The sequence below is a fragment of the Ambystoma mexicanum genome, chromosome 1p (assembly GCF_040938575.1).
Source record: "Ambystoma mexicanum isolate Mex_15411 chromosome 1p, UKY_AmexF1_1, whole genome shotgun sequence".
Taxonomy (NCBI): Eukaryota; Metazoa; Chordata; class Amphibia; order Caudata; family Ambystomatidae; genus Ambystoma; species Ambystoma mexicanum.
The window spans coordinates 73,985,688-74,007,755 of NC_090921.1; the positions used below are offsets into that span (position 1 = coordinate 73,985,688).

The window sequence follows — 22,068 nt, forward strand, 5'->3', positions numbered from 1 at the left end:
CTTCCCTTCCAGCGAGAGGGTTCAGAACATGCTCTCTCAGGTTCCTCAGTATGTAGCCAGTCGAGAGGTGACGGTACGCAAAGCTATGCGTTTGCTAGGGATGATGGCGTCGTGCATATACTTGGTTCCACACGTGCGGCTGCGCATGCGTCCCATGCAAGAGTGGCTCAACAGCCAGTGGTGTCAGGCCAGCGGACAATGGGAAGAACTGTTAGTTGTCTCGCCAGCCCTCGTTCTCTCTCTGCAGTGGTAGTCGAGGGAGAACCTCTTGAAGGGGAAAACCTTCACCACCCCTGCAGTGGAAGCCACTCTCACGACAGACGCATCTCTCACGGGGTGGGGGGCTCACCTGCTTCAACAGACAGCTCACGGAGTGCGGTCCCCTCAGGTAGCATCCAACCATATAAACCTACTGGATCTACTACCAGTGTTCAAAGCATTGAAAGCCTTTCAGGAGCAACTGCAAGGGAAGACAGTGCTGGTCCTAACCGACAGCACAACAGCAATGTATTACCTGAACAAACAGGGGGGCACTCACTCTCCAGTGCTAGCCAAGCTGTCCCAAAACATCTGGATATGGGCTCTCAAACACAAGATGTTCCTAATATCCCAACATGTTCCAGGGGAAGTCAATCTTCTGGCAGACGTACTCAGCAGAGATTTTCCTCTGCCAGAAGAATACGAATGCCGACTGCACGAAGACATTGTATCCAACGTCTTCGCAGAATGGGGGTTTCCAGAGATCGACCTGTTCGCTACTCAGAACGCCCAATGCCAAGATTACGCCTCCAGGTACCCCCACAACTGATCCAAATGGAACGGTCTCTGGATAACTTGTCTACGCTTTTCCCCCCCGACTCCCCTTCTGAACAAGATAGTACACAAGATGCACCAGGAACCAGTCACCATGATTCTGGTGGCTCCCATGTGGGCCCGTCAACCTTGGTTTGCGCACCTGATGGAAATGTCCCTCTCCCCACCAGTCAAGCTGCCCTGCCCGTACAACATGTTGTCTCAGCACAGGGGGGGAGACTCTGTGCCCATGCCCACAAACTCTGAATTTAGCAGCCTGGCTCCTGAGGTCATAGAGTTTGGAAATCTGCAACTCCCTCAAAGATGCATGGACATACTGAGCGAGGCAAGAAAGCCTAACACACGTTATTGCTATGCCAGCAAATGGAAACGTTTTGTCATCTGGTGCAGTTCCAAAGGCGTCAATCTCACCGATTGCTCTCCTTCACACATTGTGTTATATCTAACCCATCTGTTGGACTCTGGGCTAGTCTTCAATTCCTTAAAGGTTCACCTAGCGGCGTTGTCAGCCTACACCACGTCACAGCAGAAGGTGTCATGGTGGAAAATACCTGTTATTAAAGCCTTTATGGAAGGGGTTAAAAGAATTTATCCCCCCATCACTCGCCCAGCCCCTGGGTGGGACCTAAATGTGGTTTTAAGCTAGTCTGAAAGACCTGACCTATAAGACAACCTTTCTGGTAGCTATCACTTCTATCAGAAGAGTTAGCGAACTACAGGCCCTCTCGGTTTTGGACCCCTTTGTTACAGTCCACAAAGATAAGGTAGTTCTGCGCACTCATCCCAGATTTGCGCCGAAATTTATTTCGAAGTTCCATGTGAACCAGTCAATCGAACTACCCACGTTCTTCCAGAGACCTACTAACATGGCCGAAAGAAGCCTTCACACACTAGATGTGCGCAGGGCAGTCATGTTCTAATTGGATAGAACTAAACCACTGAGGAAAACTAAACAATTCTTTGTTTCAGTGGCAGCTGGTAGAGAAGGGGACCCTGTCTCTAAATCAGCAATATCAAGGTGGATTGTCAAATGCATCACACTATGTTACACTCTTGCAAAGAGAGAACTGCCCTTCAAGCCTAGAGCACATTCTACTCGAGGCACTGGGGCATCCATAGCATTCATTGCAAATGTTCCCCTAGAGTCCATTTGCAAAGCGGCAACCTGGAGTTCTGTACACACCTTTACAAAACACTATTGCCTAGACACTCATTCTAGGTCTGATTCTCAGGTGGGACAAGCAGTACTAAGACATCTTTTTTCTACTGTTCCTTCTCACAACCCAACTCCGGGTACTGCTCGCTAGTCTATGCACAGCATGTGATTCTAAGCAGATTAACAAGCATCAGAAGACTTGCATTACTTACCGTAAAAGCATTTCTGATGATTGTATCTGCTTAGATTCACATGCGCCCTCCCTGCCTCCCCGCTCGGGGTGGAAGGAACATAGACTTCTTACTACTTTCTCGCCTCATGGACTCACTCACTATAGCCTTGGGCTCCCTCATGGCAGAAAAAATACAATCGGAGGGACATCGGCACAATAGGGATAGTGTTTCAGACACGCCTATGCCTTCGTCCCCCCGAAAGACAAGATGCAATACTCCGCCGTTACCACTGGATGTCGGACCATATACACAGCATGTGAATCTAAGCAGATACAATCATCAGAAATGCTTTTACGGTAAGTAATGCATGTCTTAGTGATAGGCCGGGTCAACTCGGAACTCACTCTAGCATGATCCTGTGATTTCTGACTCACAGCACTGATTTAGCCCTCTAATTTAGCTACATAAGTGCTTTAGAACCAGTCGGACCTCTCGCATTTCAAAATTGACATAATAATCCCTATCTATTGTGTTCAAAAGTCGTGATAGGACCAGAAATGACATGGCATCAACGATATGATCCTCTCCACCATATGATGCCTGGAAAATCTCATGGTTGCATCATTAGCCATTGCGACTGAATACGTCCTGACATGTGTAGCTGGGGCGGGGCGGGGTGACGTTCTCTTTGGGGCATGATAAAAACTGTGTTCCCCAACAAGTTTGAGTAGGATAATGCAGACTTGGGTGATATACCAGGTTGCACCTTCACTTGTGTGTCTGGGCGATATAGCATCACCTCAAATAGTTCTTGGGACTCTGGGGTTTCCTCCGGCAAGATCCAATTATTTGTTTTCAAGTCTAGGGAAAATCCCACCCTCTTTCCTAGTTCATGAGAAATAGCAGGTGCCAGGATGGACACATCAGAAACCAAATCCACCTCCAACTCGCCTACAGGGACTAAATGACCCTTAACTTCCTGCAATCCTCTGACATTACCCTGGAATATAGGTACATTTTCAAAGATACACTGGTCCGTTCCATTACCAGCAGCCACAACATCAGCGAAAAGACAGGAATCCAATAAACGCCTTCCCTCCCCAGAACGCGAGTCGTAGCCACTTGAGCATCTACAAAAACTGATATTGTCCATAAACTTCCCATATTTACCCACGGGAGTAGCAGATGTTTCTACTGCCACTGGGGTTTGCCGTATGTTGTCTCCATCCACCACCGGCAAACTTAATTCTGGGTCCATTTCAGCTTTCTGCCTATTTCCCTTACTTTGCAACACAGCAACCATGGAAGTTTCGAATCAGTTCAGTAGAGTCCATTGATGGTGTTTATTACCTACCACAAGGGAAGAAGTTTATTGGCAAGTTGCTAGGTGCGGACCGATAGTACCGGTGCACAATGTGCCAATCCTTATCACTCTCCAATACTGAGACAGTAGCAATTGTAGAAAAAGGCGTCAACCTTCACAAATAGCCGTAAACTAAGGCTATCAAAAAGTCACAGAGCCCATCACAGAGATTTTCGAGTGGGCTACTTCCTTTCGCGGGACCACTCCGTTACTTAGTATCTCTTATTTTGCAGCTGTCTTTTACTTCAAAGTTCATTCAAAAGTCTGCCTTTCCTCGCGTGTCATCCACACGCGTGCAGTCTTCACTTGCGATATAATGTTGCTACTTCAAACTTTAACACACCCCAGTCTGTCAGGTCAGTTGCCAACACAGTCTGTGTGTCTCTCTCTCGTGGATTCGCAATATCCAATTCACGAGTCAAGTTTACTACCACAGGCTTGGCCTTGCCTCCCCAACTCTGCCGTTCACCCGAGATGGTCGCTGGTGTCCTTGAAACACAGTGCAGTCTTCACTTGTGGGATGTGGCCTTCTCCAAGTGTTTTCCATGGCTTGGCGGAGGCAACAACCGCTGGTAGGGAGCTCTCAGGGTTTTCGACCCACTTCTCTAGCCCCTTGGTTCATCGCTCTGCTCCAGTAGGTTTGCCTTCATCCCTGAAATTCTGCTCATGCTCGTGTTCCGTCTTGCTCATAGTGTGTCTTTGGGTTCTGCCTTTTATTCGTTTGAGAGCTAATTGGTATTGGGTGTATAGAATAAAGCGCCTGACTTTGCCTGACCCGATTTGTCCAGTACGATTGTGAAAGTTAACGTTACTTTCACTTACCTTCTTCTTCGGCCCAGTGTTTGTATAAAAAGGGCAGGGGTTTGGGGCATCAGTGAATCTTAAAAAATAGGAAGGGTTGGATAAAAAAATAGGGGGAATACAGTGTCTCACCATCGGCTGCCTCACCCCCTCTCCCTGAAGACCCATCACCCAGGTGATCCTCCCGCACTGGTCCACCTCCAGGGTCTGGATCCAAAGGTGATGGCCGTACCCTGGCTATTTGAGAGAGAGATCCCTGGGGACTAGCGGGTGAAACACCCTCTAGTTTCTCACAGTTCTCACTCCCAGGAGGCCCAACATACAGCAGAGACAGTCCAGACTCTAACATCTCTTGGTTCCTCCATAAACCTCCACAAATCATGCATGGTGCCATCCGAAGAGACTCTGTGTATGCGCCTGACTCAACCCCGTCTCGTGCCTGGTGGCTTCATCTGCGGAAAGGATAGGTGCCATCCTAGGAAAGATCTTAACGGCTATCCCCTGTTGGAGTGGCAGCAGTCCAGTCCATCAAATCCCTGTGGGGATGATGTCCTTGTGCATCCATCTGGTCTCTTATTGCAGACTGCAAATTAGACCTCTTAGGAAGTTCTTGTATGCCAGGAGGAAGCAGACCTCTGGCTCATGGAACCTCAATCAAGCTCTCTGCCAAGCCCTGCACTGGTGCTCCCTCACATCCCTTCAGGACTTCACGACCAACGCTTCACTGGAAGGTTGGGGTGCCCACACGGGCGAACTATATGCCAGAGGCCTTTGGCTCCCAGTGCAGAAGGCAATGCAGCAGCCAATACCAAGTGCCAACAGTTTGCCAGCATGTATTCTCAGGCAAAGAGTCTGGGGGACACCTTGTTCCCATGGGACAGCCTATTCCTTTACGCATTCCCGCCAATTCCGTTGCTCCTTAGGGCTACAAGATGATCCTCATTGCACCGGTGTGGCCCAGAGAGATCTGGCTCCCGGACCTTCATCACCTGTCAGTAGTTCCAGCCATCAAACTGCCTCTTCTTCCGGACCTGCTATCCAGAGAAGGAGTGGCAATCCTGCACTATGACCCAGCGTTCCTGAACCTGTTGGCCTGGCTCCTGCAACCTTAGGAAGTGGATAATTTTCCCTGCTGTTGTAATGCAAGAAGATTCTAGTCAAGGTCAGGGCTCCGTCTACACTTGCATGCTACAAACACAAGTGGAAGCGCTTGATAGTGTGGTGTCAGTCACAGAAGATCTCTCCAAAGCGCGTTGCAGCATTGCAGCTTCTGCCTTACCTGCTCTCGCTGGCTAAGGCGGGCCTTGCCCATGCGTCCATTAAAGAGCACTTTGCCACGATATCTCTGGATACCCGGGCTCCTGGCAAGCTCTCCCTGTGGTCTCAAAGGCGTGTGAAGAAGTTCAAGAGCCTTTATAAGAAACCAAAGGGTGTCTCACATGCTAGTCTCCGGCGATTCTCTCTCTCAGGTGGCCATGGCACACCCTTTGCTTTTCGATCCAGACTCTGGGGGTGGACCAGTGCGGGAGGATCACCTGGATGAGGGATCTTCGGGGGAGGGGGTGAGACAACCGATAGTGTGATGCAGTATTCCCCCTTTCCAGTTCCCATGCCCCATATGATTTTATAGAATTCTGACATTCCAACTACCCTCCTTGCCCCCCTTTTCTACTCAAGCACTGGGCAGCGGAGGAATGTGATAAGAGGCTAAACCTTACATATACCATTGGACATGTTCAATTAATAAGGTCAGGCACTTGACCTTAAACACATACATTTGATATCCATTAGTTCCCCCTTAAGGGATAAAAGGCAGAACATGGAGACACACTCTGAGCAAGGTGGAACACCAAAAGAAGAATCTTCCGAGAAGAAGGCGAAACCACTGGAGCAGGACGACTTATCGAAGGACCAGAGTGAGGGGCTGGGAAACGCTGAACATTCCTGCAGGAGGTTGTTGCCTCCGGGAGACCGGAAGATATACGCTGAGAAGCCAAAACCCAGACAAGAAGAAGAAGACTGCGTTGTGTTTCAAGGATGCCAGCGACCCTCCCGTGTGAATGGCAGAGTTGGCGTGGCCAAACATGTGATATTAACCTTGTTTGGGGATTTTTTCATGACAGTAAGACTTTAGTAAGCTATCCCAGTGGTGTGTAGATCCCCCAACTCTTAGTATCAGTCTGTACTAACTCAGGACATTGGTAGTGTGACAGAGCAGTCAGGTTTATCCTAAGAGGAAGATGTGAGCTATAGGTAGGTACTCTGAGTCCTCATTAGACAGGCACAGCAAAGAAGCACTTAAACATATTTATATAAAAGATAGATATTTATTATATTTACACCAGAATCACGTAAAATACTTCAGACATCTACGGTAGAATACTTAGGAATACTAATAATACACTTCAAGGGGCACTTTCACTTTTGTGTTTGTTCACGGTTACAGGGAAAAGACAAGGTTATGGTATTATCGGTAATTACGCACTCATGCGGTTTTCAACAGGACATACGGTAATGCATTTACCCTGCAAACACATAGGAAAGTTACTTAAGGGAGGAAAATTAGTGGTTAGTGCAACATCAGCTTAGTGCAAGGTTGTAGAGACGGTTTCTTCGCCTGGCAAGTCTTAAGTACAAAAACGCAAAACCTAGCTAAAGGCAGTTCGGAGAGTGCTTGAAGTCTTGGCAAACAGCGAATAATGAAAAGTTCCTGCGGATTTCTTCCAGTGTCTAAAGTTATTGAAGCAGCAAGTTAGCAACTAACAAAGGAGACCTAAAAAAGGACTTGATAAGGAGACACGAACGGCAGCTTGGGTCAGAGGTAGAGGGGGTTGCCCTGAACACCTCTACGTGCACTCCAGTGTTCTGGAGCGACTTCTGGAGTCAGGTAAGCAATACCTTTTTCCCCACAGTACCTTTGATTTGAAGAAAGTGTTCATGTTGGCTTCTCTGCGATGTGGTAGCTCTGGACCTGACCTCTGGATTCCTTGGTCTGGTGATGAAAGGCAGGACAATGGATGGTCTTTCAGCAGCAGTCTCGAGGGAGGACGACTTTTAGCAACTTGGTTCACTCTGCGGTTTAGGCACCTTTTCAGCAGCACCAACAAAGGACACGGATTTCCCGGTCAATCTTCTTCACTTCCTGCAGTCCCACACTCTGGTGAGGGGGTCTGGGCGAGTTGGATCGGATCTCTGGAGTGTCCTTATGGTTTCAGCAAAGATTTGACAGATTTGGCCTTTCCATGACGATACACTCGAAATGGGCAGCAAGTCTCCTGGTATTGGAGTTCTGCAGCACTGGAAGCTCCTAGGACCTTGGGAGATGGCTTGTTTCACAGTTTGTCTTTGGCTTGGTTGTTCCCACCAGCCAAAAGGAAGGAATCGTCCTCTTCGGTGCTCCTCTGTCAGATAGAAAATGGGGTAAGTTGTCGGGCATCATCAGTGAGGTGAAGCTGAGCCTTTCGAAGCACAGTGAGCAGGGAGTCCACGTCTGGTTGCCCCCAGGTAACCTTGGGTGACCAACCCCAAGTTCCTTCAAAGAATTCAACAAAGGTAGCAGGCGCCCCTCTCTCGGAAGAACAAGGCATGATAACCTGTTCAGTGGTTGCATATGATATGCAAATGGATATTTCCCATCTGTGAAGGTACAGTGAGCAAAAAGCAATGGCTGCGAACTCTCAATGTGGTTAATAACCACTGAACAGGTTATCATGCCTTGTTCTTTCGAGAGAGGGGCGCCTGCTAACTTTTTTGTATTTTTTAAAGGAACTTGGGGTTGGTCACCCTAGGTTACCTGGGGGCAACCAGACGTGGACTCCCTGCTCACTGTGCTTAGAGAGGCTCAGCTTCACCTCACTGATGATGCCCAACAAGGCTGAAACGCGTGTATGAGGTTGCTGATGGTACTCTTGTTCAGAGAGGAATTGCCATAGCATTTCGGTGCTGTACTGCCCTTGTGGGCGGGACAAAGACTGATATGCAAATGGATATTTCCCATCTTGAAGGTACAGTGAGCAAAAAGCAATGGCTGCAAACTCCCAATGTGGTTAATAACCACTGAACAGGTTATCATGCCTTGTTCTTTCGAGAGAGGGGCGCCTGCTACCTTTTTTGTATTGTTTCAAAGTTTGTCTTGGGACTGGTTGTTCCCAACTACTGGTTGCCGCCAAAGGCAAAACGCACACCCACACCTCCCCTTCTCAGAATGGTAGAAGAAGGGTTAACAAACAGCAACTATGCTAGTAATGGTGAAAAAAGATGGGAGGTCAAAAGTTGGTTCTTGGGTGCCACTATTGTGCACTCCCGGGGCTATGGACATAGCCTGCGGTATAAAAAATACACAACAGTTGATAGAACGGTTTGGGGTTGAAAGACAGTGACAAATGTTTGAGTGAGAAAAGACTGATGATCATTTTTTTTTTTTAAATAACCTTCGGTCTTTTATCCCCTGAACATTTTGACTTGGCCAAACCCCTGCCCACACCCCCTACTTACCTTGCCTCCGACTCGCTTGTCCCTGCAACGCCTGTTTCCTTTCACTTCTGTGATCAGGAACCGGCGACTCAGGCTTAACCTTTTTTGGGGGGGGACAGCTGCAGGATTTCCCCTGCAACCCCCCCCGCTCACTATACTATACTATAGTATACTATATAGTATAGTGAGCGGGGGGTTGCGGGGAAGCCCCTGCAGCCCTTTTTTTTTTAGGGGGAGGATGGGTGCGGGGGACACCCCCACCACCCCTGTTCACAATATAGTGAGCATGGGGTGGGGGGGGGACACCCACACAGCCCCCAGCACCGAATGCGTGATTTCGTTGAACTTTTCAGCCGTTTGGAGTTTTTGAATGGCTGAAATTCGGCCAAATCACGCACTCAGACATATTTTCAGTGATTTTGGACGAAACCGATAGAACACGTCCACTGCCACCAACCATAACTAGGTGATTGTCTATGTGACTAAAAAGTCACAGGAGCAGAGAGAAGAGGGATACTAAGTATCCCTTTGGCACTCCACTGAAGGTGTTGTGTGAGCGCCATTCTCTCATACTATAGAGTTTTGGGAGAGACACAAAGTATCTCTCCATCCTTAAGAACGGTAGTTACTTAAGGATATACAAAAATAATCTTAAAGGAGGACCCTAGGGGTAGCCAGCAACACTGCCCAAAAGGAGCTGTGTGCTGCAGTAGTAAAACACAGATGCTTTTAAGAGCTATGGAGCAGACAGACTCCATAGTACAGGTAGTTTTACAAAAAATAGAGTTCCAAAAGACCGAGCCCATAAGAATGAATGAGTGGAAAAAGGCTCCACTCATTCAGGATTACAAGAAAAAGGTTCAGAAGTCCAGCAAAAAGTGCTGGGGGCCTCACTAGGAGAGGGGATGAAGCACAATAATGATAAATCTCCCGAACAACCTTGACTCGAGAATCAAAGCAGCAGAAAACAGACAAGAAATGAAAGGCCAATTTGTGTCCAGGAAAGATTGAAGCCGGAACTGTGCATCTCACATTTGAAGTTTGCGTGCATGCTGGTGAGACGCGTTAGAAAGCAAAACTATAGTGAATTTTAAAGTCAATGTGAATAAAGCTTGGGGAAGGGAGCCCCTGCATATGCTGTGATTGCAAGGTCAGAGCACGGCTGAATGGGATCTATGTTGAATCGGGTACTTTTCTTGCAAGGTACGAACCTGACCAAGGGGGACCTACGTGAATCTTGTTGAATCGTGAAATAACTTTATGAACTTAAGTGACTTTAACGTGGAAGCTAAGCGGGTCTCTACCCATGTTTTGAACTGCCTTTTTTTGATAACCTGTGTCATCCTGTCTACAGGGGCCGCCTTGCTCGATGCTGTTCAACGTGGGGAGGAGAGCTGACTCAGCCATCTTGATCTTTCGTTATAACATTGACTTTCCTTTGCATACATATTTCCCTTTTTGTATAAGAGATAGAGTAGGCATTTGGTTTTTTTTTAGTATAGGCCATTTGATTTGACAAAGACTGAGTGTGTTCTTTATTATTTGGTGGTAGCGACTACTCCCATCATAGCTATAGGGCAAAGGAGGAGTGTTTCCAAACCCCAAGAATGTAATAAAAGGTTGTAAACTCGTACCTCTTGAGTCAGTGTCATACTTGTGATACTGTGCCTCCCTTACACTCTTCAGAACATTCCCTCCGGTGTAGGCTCCTTACGCGGTGTGTGAGTTGAATGTGGTCCTGTCCAAACTGATGGGTGCTCAGTTTGAGCCTATGCATCGGACATCTTTGAAGTTCCTCTTATGGAAGGCCGACTTCCTAGTGGCGATCACCTCGGCCAGTTGTGTTGGAGAAATCCAGACTCTCTCCTGTTTGCCTCCATATTTGTCTTTCCACCAATCCAGGGTGGTTCTATGAACTCATCCGTCCTTTATGCCAAAGGTCCCATCTTACTTTCATTTAAACTGACCTTTGATTTTACCAGTCTTTGCAAGCCCTTCTGCACCTCCTGAAAGGTCCTTGCATTCACTGGACCTGTTGCATGCCTTGAAAATGTATGTGGCACACACTAAAGATTTTCTAAAGACTTCTCAACTTTTCATCAACTTTGTACCTGTGGGGCATGCTGGCATCTGTGACCATACCCTCGAAGGATTGCCCCTCACACGTACTCCCGCACACATGCCACCAACCCAGGTACGCACGCACCTGTTCTTTTACCTGTGCGAGAACACTAAATTCAGGCTTGACGGGAGGACAATATTGAAGAAAGTGGGCCAAGCACTAGGAATGTAGTAAGGAATAAGTTAATTAACTGTAACTCTTGTTCTCCAGCATGGGTCTTACATGGATTCCCATGCTATGAATATTCCCCGTCGTTGAGCTGGGAATCCTTGGCAAAATGAAGGCTTCCATCTTAAGGTGGCTGGCCGGCTGTATCATGTATTACCATCATTTGTCCAAAAGACCATTTCCAGGCCAGCTGAGAACCCATTCCACCAGAGCCATCACTTCGACTACTGCATTCCTCTCTGGTGTTCCCCTGCTGGATAGCTGCAGGGCTGCTGCATGGGGGGTCTACTCGCACTTTGACAAGATTTACTATGTCGACAGGGATTCGAGGGAGGAGCCTTGTGTCGGACACACAGTGCTTTGCATCCTGTTTTCCTTAGGTGAGTGTGTAATTGTATTCATGAGCATGTGAATCCATGTAAGACACCATGCTAGAGAATGAACAAATTACTTAACTGTAACTCCTGTTCTCCAGCGTGGGTATTGTGAGAAACCAGAAGGTGTCTCACCCACTAGTCCCCGGGATCTGTCATCCAGGTGGCCATGACATGGCCATCGCTTTTGGATCCAGTTCCTGAAGGTGGACCAGTGCGGGAGGATCACCTGGGATATGGGACCTAGGGGGATGCTTGCCCTCATATAGTACACCAAATTGGTAAACTGAAAAATATACACGTTATGGTAAAATATGTATTCAGTCGAATAAATACTTTGGGTTACAACTAACGCATAAGACCATGTATGTATGAAAATAGCAAAGGGCCATAGACTGCCCACTCCTAAGCTAAATGTATGCACACGAAAGGTGATAGCCGCAATGCATAGCGGGCTAAGGGGTGGGGAGAGAAAGGGAATGCTAGACAACAGTAAAATGCATTCACATAGTCCCGAAGATGAGGGTAAAACATGGCAACACGTGGAATAGTCACAGTAGATCCCCAACGTCTGGTACATAGTAAAATCAATGATACAAGTTTAGACCATCTAGTAAATACATCAATTAGCTAGAGGGAGGAGACCAGATTAACACCTAAGCCAACAAGGCCCAGAGGGACACACACAATTCAGACTTGCATTATCAGACCTATAAGGTCTTGCTACACTTCAAGAAATTGAATACAAAAGTAACCAGCAGTGATGCACAGTAACCTAGTAGGTTTCAGTAGACTGTGTAATCCGAACGATTTTTATGTTGTAGAGCCTTCTAGAAATGCTCAAGGGACCCATAAGGAGTCCAAGACAAATGCCAAATGTGTGGCAAAGGCAGCAATCAGCCGGGACATTCCGTAGAACACCCAGCCAATGAGTTCAGTTCGAGGTATGAGATCCAGTGTTCTATGTCATTTTACCAATGCTCGTTTTTTGATATATTTTTTGCTGACAAAAGCCCATTGAAAAAACTCATTGACATTTCTTTTGTTTCCAATTTTGGGGGTTGCTCCCTAAACCCCCCATTTCCCTATGTTGTTATCCCAACCCCCTCGCCACCACTTTCATACCCTTACCCACCCCCCTATATACGTATCGATGAGTAATTGAAAAAACGACCATAGGCAAAAGGACAGTATGCAGAGATCCAGAAGCCCCAGTAAGAAAAAGTAAAGCAGGACTTTTGCCAATGTAAGTCTATGGTGAACAATTGTAGCAACTACTGACCCATGGGACCACGGAGTATAAATCTGAAGAATATCCCGCCAGTCCAGGACCCAAGGGAAGCACTCACAGCACCAGCTTTGCAGAACTTGCTGCAGAAATGGCAAAATAACCCGGTAAGCCAAATCAACAGAAAGAACGTTGACTTCCTCCGGAGGACGACCAACCAGCCAGCTTCATCAGCAACGATGGAAAAGACACCAGGAAGATAGGAGAAGATGGGAAGGTAGCAGAAAAATGGCCCATTTACAGTAACAGCACAGGACGCCCAGCGAGTAGGGCGATGGACAGTGCATGAAACGTCCAGCAGCCAAAAGATAAAACCAAAGCGAAGGTACAAGACACAGCCAGTATAGCCAGACCTGGTACTAAAAATCTAACCGCACATCTGTGTGGCAAAATCCTCCAGCAAAGCAGCAAAATCCCAGCGGACCAGAGGAATGGCCAGGGTTTGCCTCCCTAGATGTGGAATCCACCCCATCTCCCCACAACCGTTTGCTATGGTTTGTACCCTGACCTGAGTTCTGAAGGTTAGTAAATCCTTTGTGCTCTCCTTGGCATGCGTAGGGCCGCATTACAATATTGGATGTGCAGGGAAAAAGTGACAGTAATTCCATTACCGCCACTTTTCCTGCCAAACTACAGGTTTACCGGTGGGTGGCCCGATTTACCTCCAGCCAAGAGCTGGAGGTGACTTGGGCACCCCACCGTCAAAGAACAGCCAGTATCATTGGACTCCAAGCAATGGGGCTTAACAACAATTCCCACCACCTGTAATCAGCCGGTAATTCCGGCAGGCCAAGGGGCGGGAACGGTATTACCGTTTTGGTGGAATCCAATGGGATATCGCCAACCTTGTAATGAGGCTCTTAGTCCATCTAATTTGGGGGCACTGGTCAATCCATATTACTATCATTGCAGGGAGACGCTGTTCCCCATTATGAACTTGATTGTTATTTTTAAACTTCTCACAGCACAGTGGGGTGCAGCAGGGGTATTTTGTTTTCTTTTGCTTCAAGTATAATTTCTGTTACTTGCAGGAGGTGTCCAAGACTGGTTGCTTGGAGCAGATATTTATTTTTTACTGTGGGTTTTATATTTGCACATTCCCTCATAATGCCATTTAGAGTACCATATACCCTAAATTGGCCGTGACACGTATTCTTCGGCTGCCATTTGGCCACTGTGAAGGGTCAGATTAAGGAGACAGGCACCGTCTTGGATACTTCAGAATTACTTTCATTTAAACAATAAATGGGGTTGGAAAAATGCCTCTCTAGCCCTAACTCTGAGGGTTTCCCTGCCTCAACAAGACTAACTAATGGACCAGTCTTTGCCGGGATGTCCAAAATAATAACCATTATCCTGTGTCGAAAACCTAATCTGACCCTCACACTCTGAATTTACAAAAAAATCCTACAAGGGTAAAATAAAATGTCTTTCAGCTGCTTTCTTCCAGCCTTCTCCAGTTCTTTTGCACAAAGTTCCAATGTTTAAAGTATACCCAGCTTAAAATATTCCAAAACAAGGTTACACAAAAGTACAAAGGTTGTTTTACTTGTTGGTTCACCCACTATTTAGGATGTGACTTTCTTCCCTATGAAGTGGATCTTATGTTATCAGGGGAACAATCCTCTTCACTGGTCTTTCCTTTAATTAGTATGTGGAGTTTCCCTGATCTTTGGCAGGCTTGATTTGTTCTGGTGTCAGGGTCACTGACATGAGGAAGAGCAGGATACGGATAATCAGTCTGCTCTCTAATGTGGTGTGGTTTCTGTGGTTAGGTTTTCACTCCACAGGACACTTTACAAGTCACATTGATTTAGTTTACTTGGTATGTTTTTTAATTTGTTTTTTTACTTTCTTAGGATCACTACTCCCTCCCATTCGCAGGCCTCTTTCGTAATAGACAAGTACTTGCTCTCGGGTAGTTGTCCTTTTCATAGCTGACTCTCTCTCTCCTCTCATGGGTCTCCTGGGGTGTTTTCTCAGCGTCACCGACAACAGATGTTCCCAAGAAGTCATCTGAATCGTGGTGATCTTCATCTTGTCATGCCAGGTATTCTAGCTGTCCAGTCAAAGGAACAGTCTTGGCAGAGCACGGAACTGCTGACTTGTCAAACCCAATACTGATGCCCCAAAGAGACCGCTTGAACCCACAAACCCGGCATCCTCTCCAACGGAACCATTACTTAGAAGTGGTCCCAGCGGATTCAAAACTTAGTTGGTGGTTTGTGAAGTAATAAAAATAAAATGTGGCGAGTTTACACACCCGTCTCTACCCCTCCCCCTCTAAGGTTTACACTCCCAACCAGACCTCTCCCATAACTGGTTATGATTGGTGTAGTTCAGACCATGCTTTGTCCCGCACCCACCCCCCCCCCCCTCACCCCTAGTGCGGTGGGATTGGGAGATGGCACCTTTAGAATTTAGCATACATCTGTTCTTGTATTCCTGGAACAGTTGCACTTACCTGTTAGCTTATTCTCATACTTTAAAAGACACCTTGTTCCCTTCAAAGGGCTTTCTTTGGGGCTTGTGAATCCTAGGGAACTAGGCTCCATCCTCCTTAGCAGGGAAGGACTTTGGAAGTGCTGGGGCCTTGCATTATAAGGCAGAGTAAACATGATTTAACTGTTTTCTCAATGCTTCCTTATTTCTGTCTTGTTCTACTATAATGGTCTCCCTCTTTCTTCACTTTAGTCCTCAATGTACGGCCTCCTAAAAGCCATATGGACTGCCATAAGAAAACATGGTAAAAACGGTTGCTGGGGCATGGGGACTTCAGTAGCGATCCCTCTGACATACAAAGTTAAAGATCCTTGAAAACCAAAGGGAAGGAAAATGGGACAACAACACCTCAAGAAATGAATATATGCCTGAAAAGTTATTACCAAATGTAATGGTACTCACTTTAGCAAATGTGTAAAGGATGAAAGGCGGAGTTGTCCATGCAAGAATTTGAACGTCACCTGCAGGGTGGATACATTTCTGCAGTGAGCGCACCCCAATCTGTATATTGTACTTTCATAATTATATATTTATTACCCCTCTTTACTTGACCACTTCTTACATTTCTGCTACCAATGTTTTACTTTTTGACCTTTACAGTGCTCTGTTCCTGGGCTAGATTTGAGTTTTAATAGTATATAATAATGATGAGCACTTTACTTGCTTAGCTCTCTTGCTGCCTTAGATGTATTTTAGATGTATTTTATGGTTTTGAATACCTAAATGAAATCCTCATGTATTAAGGATTGCATGTGGGTAGCATGTATGATTCTTGCACCCATGTAACACTGGCTAAGTGGTAAATTATCAGCTGTTTAATCTTTGTGCATTGGCTTAGGTGTGAACACATAAAATCATTATAACCTTTGTATTTAACTACGGATTTATTTATTATGTACAGATATGACGATGCAATTGAAAAGTACAAATCCGCTGTTAAAACTGAACCTAATGTTCCGGTCTATGCCACCAAAGCGAAGGAGAGGATCTGCCACTGTCTGTCTAAGGTAAGGCCATAGCTGCTTTTCCATGTTTAAATCCATGCTTGAGGAATCTGCCTCTGACTGGTAAGTTAACTCTTATGCTTCCAGGTTTATTCTGTACCAGTCTAGTCGCCCACTCTTATGACTGTCTTTTCGGTATGATGATTTTGTTGAAATGCCTTTTTTTTGTGCTGGGTGGGAACATGCTTGAAAAACCCTATTTTATCCTTGTGTGGGTTTTCTCACCGAATGCTTTGCTGTCTCGGGCTGGTGGCAACTACTGTTTTTCTAATTTGGTTTCACTGTGGTGTAGCCACTTTCCACGCATTGCTTGTCACTTTCTCCATGAAAAATAGCAAATTTAGTCCAGTTGTTATAAACAATTTGTGATCTGACATTTTCATTTTCCCTGTTGCTCTTGTGTTCTTGCAGCATGAATAGCAATTTTGGCCATTTTGTGTATGTTATCTCATAGGCCTGTCTCAAAAAATCGTCCTTGATTGAATTTTTTAAATGGGGGGGTTCCCCAACCCTCCTTTTTTTATTTTACCCATTTTTTATACTTAACAACCCAAAAAATGCATATAAATAAAAAATCATAGATTCGACTTTCTATTTTCGACATTATGACTGCACACCGTGTGTATGCATGCGCATACATAGCGTCCTTTATTTGTAGGACCCTTAGCCTCTCAGGACAACCAACTTAATCTTTGTGCAGGTAACTTGCTTTCCTTGAGGATTCTCTTTGGCGTGGACACCTGATGGGGACGTTCTGTCTCTTTGAATCCTTTACCTCTTGTTCCTGTGGCAGCAGTTGGTTCTTCTGACAGTGCAGCCCTTGACGCTCCCCTGGAAGCATCTTGACTATGATCGCACCTTGACTATGACTCCCACTGCTGGATTGTATTTCTGGTGTTACTGATAAATGCCTGTTGCCCTGCAGGACAGGTGGCCCTGGAACTCTACTGCTGTCCTTGTTTAGGGAGTTTTCCTTGAGTCCTACTGGCAGTAAGACTTCAGTAAGCTATCCCAGTGGTTTGTAGATCCCCAACTCTTATTATCAGACTGTACTGGCTCAGGACCTTGGTAGTATGGCAGATCAGTCAGGCTTATCTTAAGAGGAAGATGTGAGCTGTAGGTAAGTACTCGGAATCTTAGCTACAGGCACAACAAAGAAGCTCTTACACATATATTTATATAAAAGATATTTCTGAGGCTTGTGGAATCTGCTTAGATCACATGCTATGCATAGGCCGACATCTAGTGGTAGCCTGGGTGTATTACAGGTTTTGTTTTCGAAACTTGAAAAGGGACTGTAAAGACTAGGGGGGGGAGGATCTGTACTCCTGCTCTCTATATGGCAGAGTCGAAGCACAGAGCACCCCAGCCAAGATTCTCTATAGAGTAGCTATGGACGAGCAATCAAGGCTTAAGCTCTTAGGAGGTGATGCAGGCTGGTTCTTAATTACAGTGTAGTCCCCAAGCACCCACAAAGGAATGTCCACACACTATGTTAGTGAAAACACAGTCTTTATATAAATAAGGCTTTGATTATGTACACATACAGTAACACACTTTGTGCTCTGACAATTCTATAATGGCAAATATATACAGGTCTACGTGGTACCACTCTTAACTATCGATTCCTTTGAAATGCATCAATTGCTAACAGTTCAAATGACATACGAATCAGATGGTAAGATGAATCAACGATAGACCACAGAAAGAATGGAAGTTAAATCGAGCAATGGCAGGATACTGACTCGCGTTACCTAGAGCCAGTCCTGTGCGAGGATCCCCTCCACCCGGGCAACCTGTAAATAAAGCATATTGACTAGCCCCGTTCAGTTATGCTCCATATAGTCTTGAGTCCTTCTAAAAGGTTCCACGAACCCAGAGTACCTGGTTTCGGTGAGTTCTTCGGAGATTCATTGACGGACCCTTCTTGAGTGCAGTACCTTTCAGGCAGGAGCCACGGGTCATTGAGAGTCGGTGAAGAAAAAGGGTGAACACTGTCATTGCGGCAGCAGCTTCGGTTCTTGCGGTGCTCGTTGACCATCGGTCGAAAAAGTCCTGCAAGCTGACGTGTGCGGTGCACCTCAACGACGAGTGTTTGTTGCCGCAAGGAGTCAATGAAGAACTTTGGCCCAGCAAGGGTGTCGAGTCATCAGCGTCTCTGCGGTCTTCGGGTGGCGGGAAACCCACCGGTGGATTCTCCTCGTTCGCCGGTGGCCTGGACTTTATCCGGCATGACGAAAGTGGTCGATGACTATGAGCAAGGGACTCATTGTTTCAATGTTCTTAAGCAAAGGAGCACTGCTATGGTCGGCGATGGCGGTTGTCGACGGTGATGGACTTCAATGCCCTGGCGCTTCTCTTTGTGATTCTGCAGCAGTCCCAGTCTCTTGTCGGCAGCCTTTCGAGGGTCTGACCTCCAGGCAGCTTTGGCAAAGATCAGCTGGTGCACGATGGTCCCTCGTAGCTCGGGGAGAGGTCTCCTAGCCAGGACCCCTCTTGGATCAGTTCTTGAAGGCACCACAACTTTCAGATTTCGTCAAAGGGAACAGCGGTTCTCCTTCTTCCGGCTCGGCTTCGAGAGTAAGCATCAAGTATCAACTTCAGCTTCTGAACGATTTCCATCAGTGAGAGGCCCCCAGATATACTGTTGATCTCCCATTCACTTTGCTGGGTCACACTCAGGCAGCCAACCATTCAGAAGGGCATTCGGGCAGTGATGCAGTCAATCAGGCTAACCGTGCATTCAGGCCATTTTTCTCCATCCATAAACTCACAACACGGAATGTGGATTCGGACAAGCACCCAGCCATTCAGCACCCCCCACTGCATTCATACCAGTTTTGGGCAGGGCTGCCTCAGTCATTGTGTCAACCAATAGATACTAGACATCCATAACATGAAATGCGTATATTCGTCACACACTGCATTCACCCAGGTCCCACGCCACGGGCGTACCCACAACATACAGTCATTAGGAAGGCTTCAGCCATTCTGGCCTGGACTTCCCCACACTACCATATATGGAACTTCCACCCAACAGCCAGTCAGGGGGAAGGGACAGAGTCAGGGATTTCCGGGACTTCGAGAAAAGTAAGATAACAGGCGATAGAAAAGCAAGAGACCACAGGGGCCATCTTGTTTCCTATCAGGAATCCACAGATTCCAATAACAGGGCCTGGGAATCCCAAAATGGAGGATGCGCAGGGCACCTATCAATTCAGCACAGAGCTGCCACCAGCCCGTACCCTGCTCTGTGGGCCACACACAGGTGCCCAAAAACATACATTAGGAGTACAGGGTCGTACTTTCACCCATGGCTGCCATAAGGGGTATCCCAAGGGTCTGTTCACCAAACCAAAAGGAGGAAGAGCCGCACCTCCAGGAGTCCCACATGAACTCCTGCGCAGGAAACAAGACAGAACATACATGATAAGGCAATAAAGGACAAGGATTCGGAGGCGCTGTCCCTCTGATGCATTTCCAGCATCACAGGGACGTCGAAAGGTCATGCCTGTAATACTATCCCTAGTGTGACGTCTACTGTACCCATGGTCCTTCACGCGTCTAGGTCTCTCAGATAGTTTTTTTCCGCCATCATAGTCTGATGCATATCACGGAATTCCTTCTTTTCTGACGCCATTATTTAGAACAAGTGAACTCTAGTATTTCTTTCTGTCCTTTTCATACCAGTTTACCTAGAGATCTTTGGCGGCGGCTTCGAGGACACGTTTCCATCGTTGACGACAACACCTGCCTCAACGATCCTTTGTCTATGGCCTCACAAGTCCCCAATGGGCCTCGGCCCTGCACGGTAGGGAGTGCGGGGGGCGGTTCATATTCTAGTCTTGTTAAGAGAATGTATATTCCCCATAACTCTCCTCTATTTCTCCAAGGTGCCCCTCCCATACATTATGCAAAACACACCTTTTAAATTCTGCCCTTCCTGTAATAGGACATTCCCCTGGAAAGACTTGCACCGGGTGTGCAATCTTTGTCTTCCCCAAGGATCATGCTGAGGGACAGTGCATGTCGTACAAACTGTTCAGGCCTAAAACACCCAAGGACCGTAAAACACCAAACGCTGGGCCAACCAAGGCATGCAGGCCTGAGGCCGCCATGGATGTCGAGGGAGCCTCCAGCGACTGCAGCATCGACGTCTTCAGTGACGCTGAGGGAGATCGGGATCCATCGGATTCACGCGTGCGAGTCCCTAACCCCAACAAGCAGGCCGGCGGTTCTGCTACGGGGACAACACATGGCGGCTCAAGCGCGACCAAGTCTCATCACACAAAACACCGATCACGGCCGAAAGTTGACTACGCCGCCGACCGATAGGCCACACGCGGCGACGAGGGGGAGGTCTGAAATGTCCTTTTCCTCTGGGCCATCCCGGTTGCGATCCCCACACGTCAGGCCCCCGAAACAGATGGTAAATTTGGTTTCTGACGCAGATGAAGCACAAAGAGCTTAAAGATGAGCGAGTTAATCAAAAACCATGTTCCTGATACCCTGTTAAAGGGCCGTATGCCAAAAAACCAGAAGTCTTCAAAGTCCCAAGGGGGAAAAGCCCAAGCTACTAAGAGCAGGGATTTCACTACACTAGAGGCACTCTTTCAGGGGCTGTGCACCACAAGAAAACCCCTGTCCCAGAGCCACCACCTACACCCACTACCCCTACTCCCTCTGTAATACCAAGCTCCTCACAATTGACAGCAGAACAATTTGATAGCGTTCTCGGTAGGATGTCCTGTTGGGTTAATTTCTTTGATTACTACCCCGAGGTCCTCCAAAATCTTCAGGGAACACCTAAAAGCGGGACAGCAGCTACTCAAAGCGGGGCAGCAGTCATTCAGCCAACCACCAAAAAGCCTGCCTAGACCCCACGCAGGCTTCCACCTCGCATCAGGACCTAGGGCAAGATACTTACTATTATACCATGCAAGACTACCAGGACCCTTGCACTTATACAGACCCAGACGACCAAGGGGACACAGTGGTCCTGGACCAACATTATGATGACGATGAGGACGGTTACGTCATCCAGTCACCAGATCACGCTGATCCACTGGTGGCGCACTCACCGGTGGATAACCAATTACAATATAATGACCTGCTCCTGAAGGCTGCAGAGCACTTCAAAATAGATGCACAAGAAGCCCAAGTCGACAAAGACTTTGTGGAAAACTTCCTCGAGGATAAAAAGTAAGTGTTAGGCGGAAACCTGTGCAGTTCCCTCTGGGACCACTGCAAAAGATTTAGGACTACAGGCGTTGGCTGTGAACCCACTTGGTAGCAGTCTGTACCTCACAGATTCACTTGGTAGCTGTGGCTGAGCAGTCAGACTTCTCTCAAGAAAAGTTGAGCAGTATGTGGAGTATACAAAATAGGGCAATTCTTCGCAGCAAGACAAGCAAACACGCAACAAGGCTTAGTGTAAAGATATTAAGGTATTTATTTATAACAAAATGTCTATGAAAAAACACTAAGGCAAATCACGGCAAACAAATCAAACACAATTAATCTACGAAGTAGAAAACGATCAATCCCCCTAGCAAAATATCGACAACTCTAGGTTCTACCGGTACCACTTATTTTCAGACAGAGGAGTATACCTCAACCTAGATGACACTCGAATATTAGTTAGGACGGGAGAGAAAAAAGATAGACAGGTTATGAAGTCAACACAGTTCAATCCTACGCGGATAAAATGCAAGGCAGGAAGGCAAGAATCACAATAGATCATAAAGTTCAGTGGCCAGGCCTACTCGGAGAGAGGCAAGGCGCAATGTCCCAAAAAGTCTCTAGTGGAGATGCATTCAAGTCTGTATAGC

General features: G+C 46.9%; 1 protein-coding gene across 1 annotated transcript in view; it reads left to right on the plus strand.

Moving 5' to 3' along the window:
- LOC138566218 (dnaJ homolog subfamily C member 3-like) overlaps positions 1-22,068 on the plus strand; it is a 406,060-nt gene that overhangs the window by 243,085 nt on the left and 140,907 nt on the right. Inside the window, exon 8 of the mRNA XM_069643277.1 lies at positions 16,135-16,240. Coding sequence (XP_069499378.1) covers positions 16,135-16,240 — 106 coding nt within the window. The remainder of the gene's footprint in view (positions 1-16,134; positions 16,241-22,068) is intronic.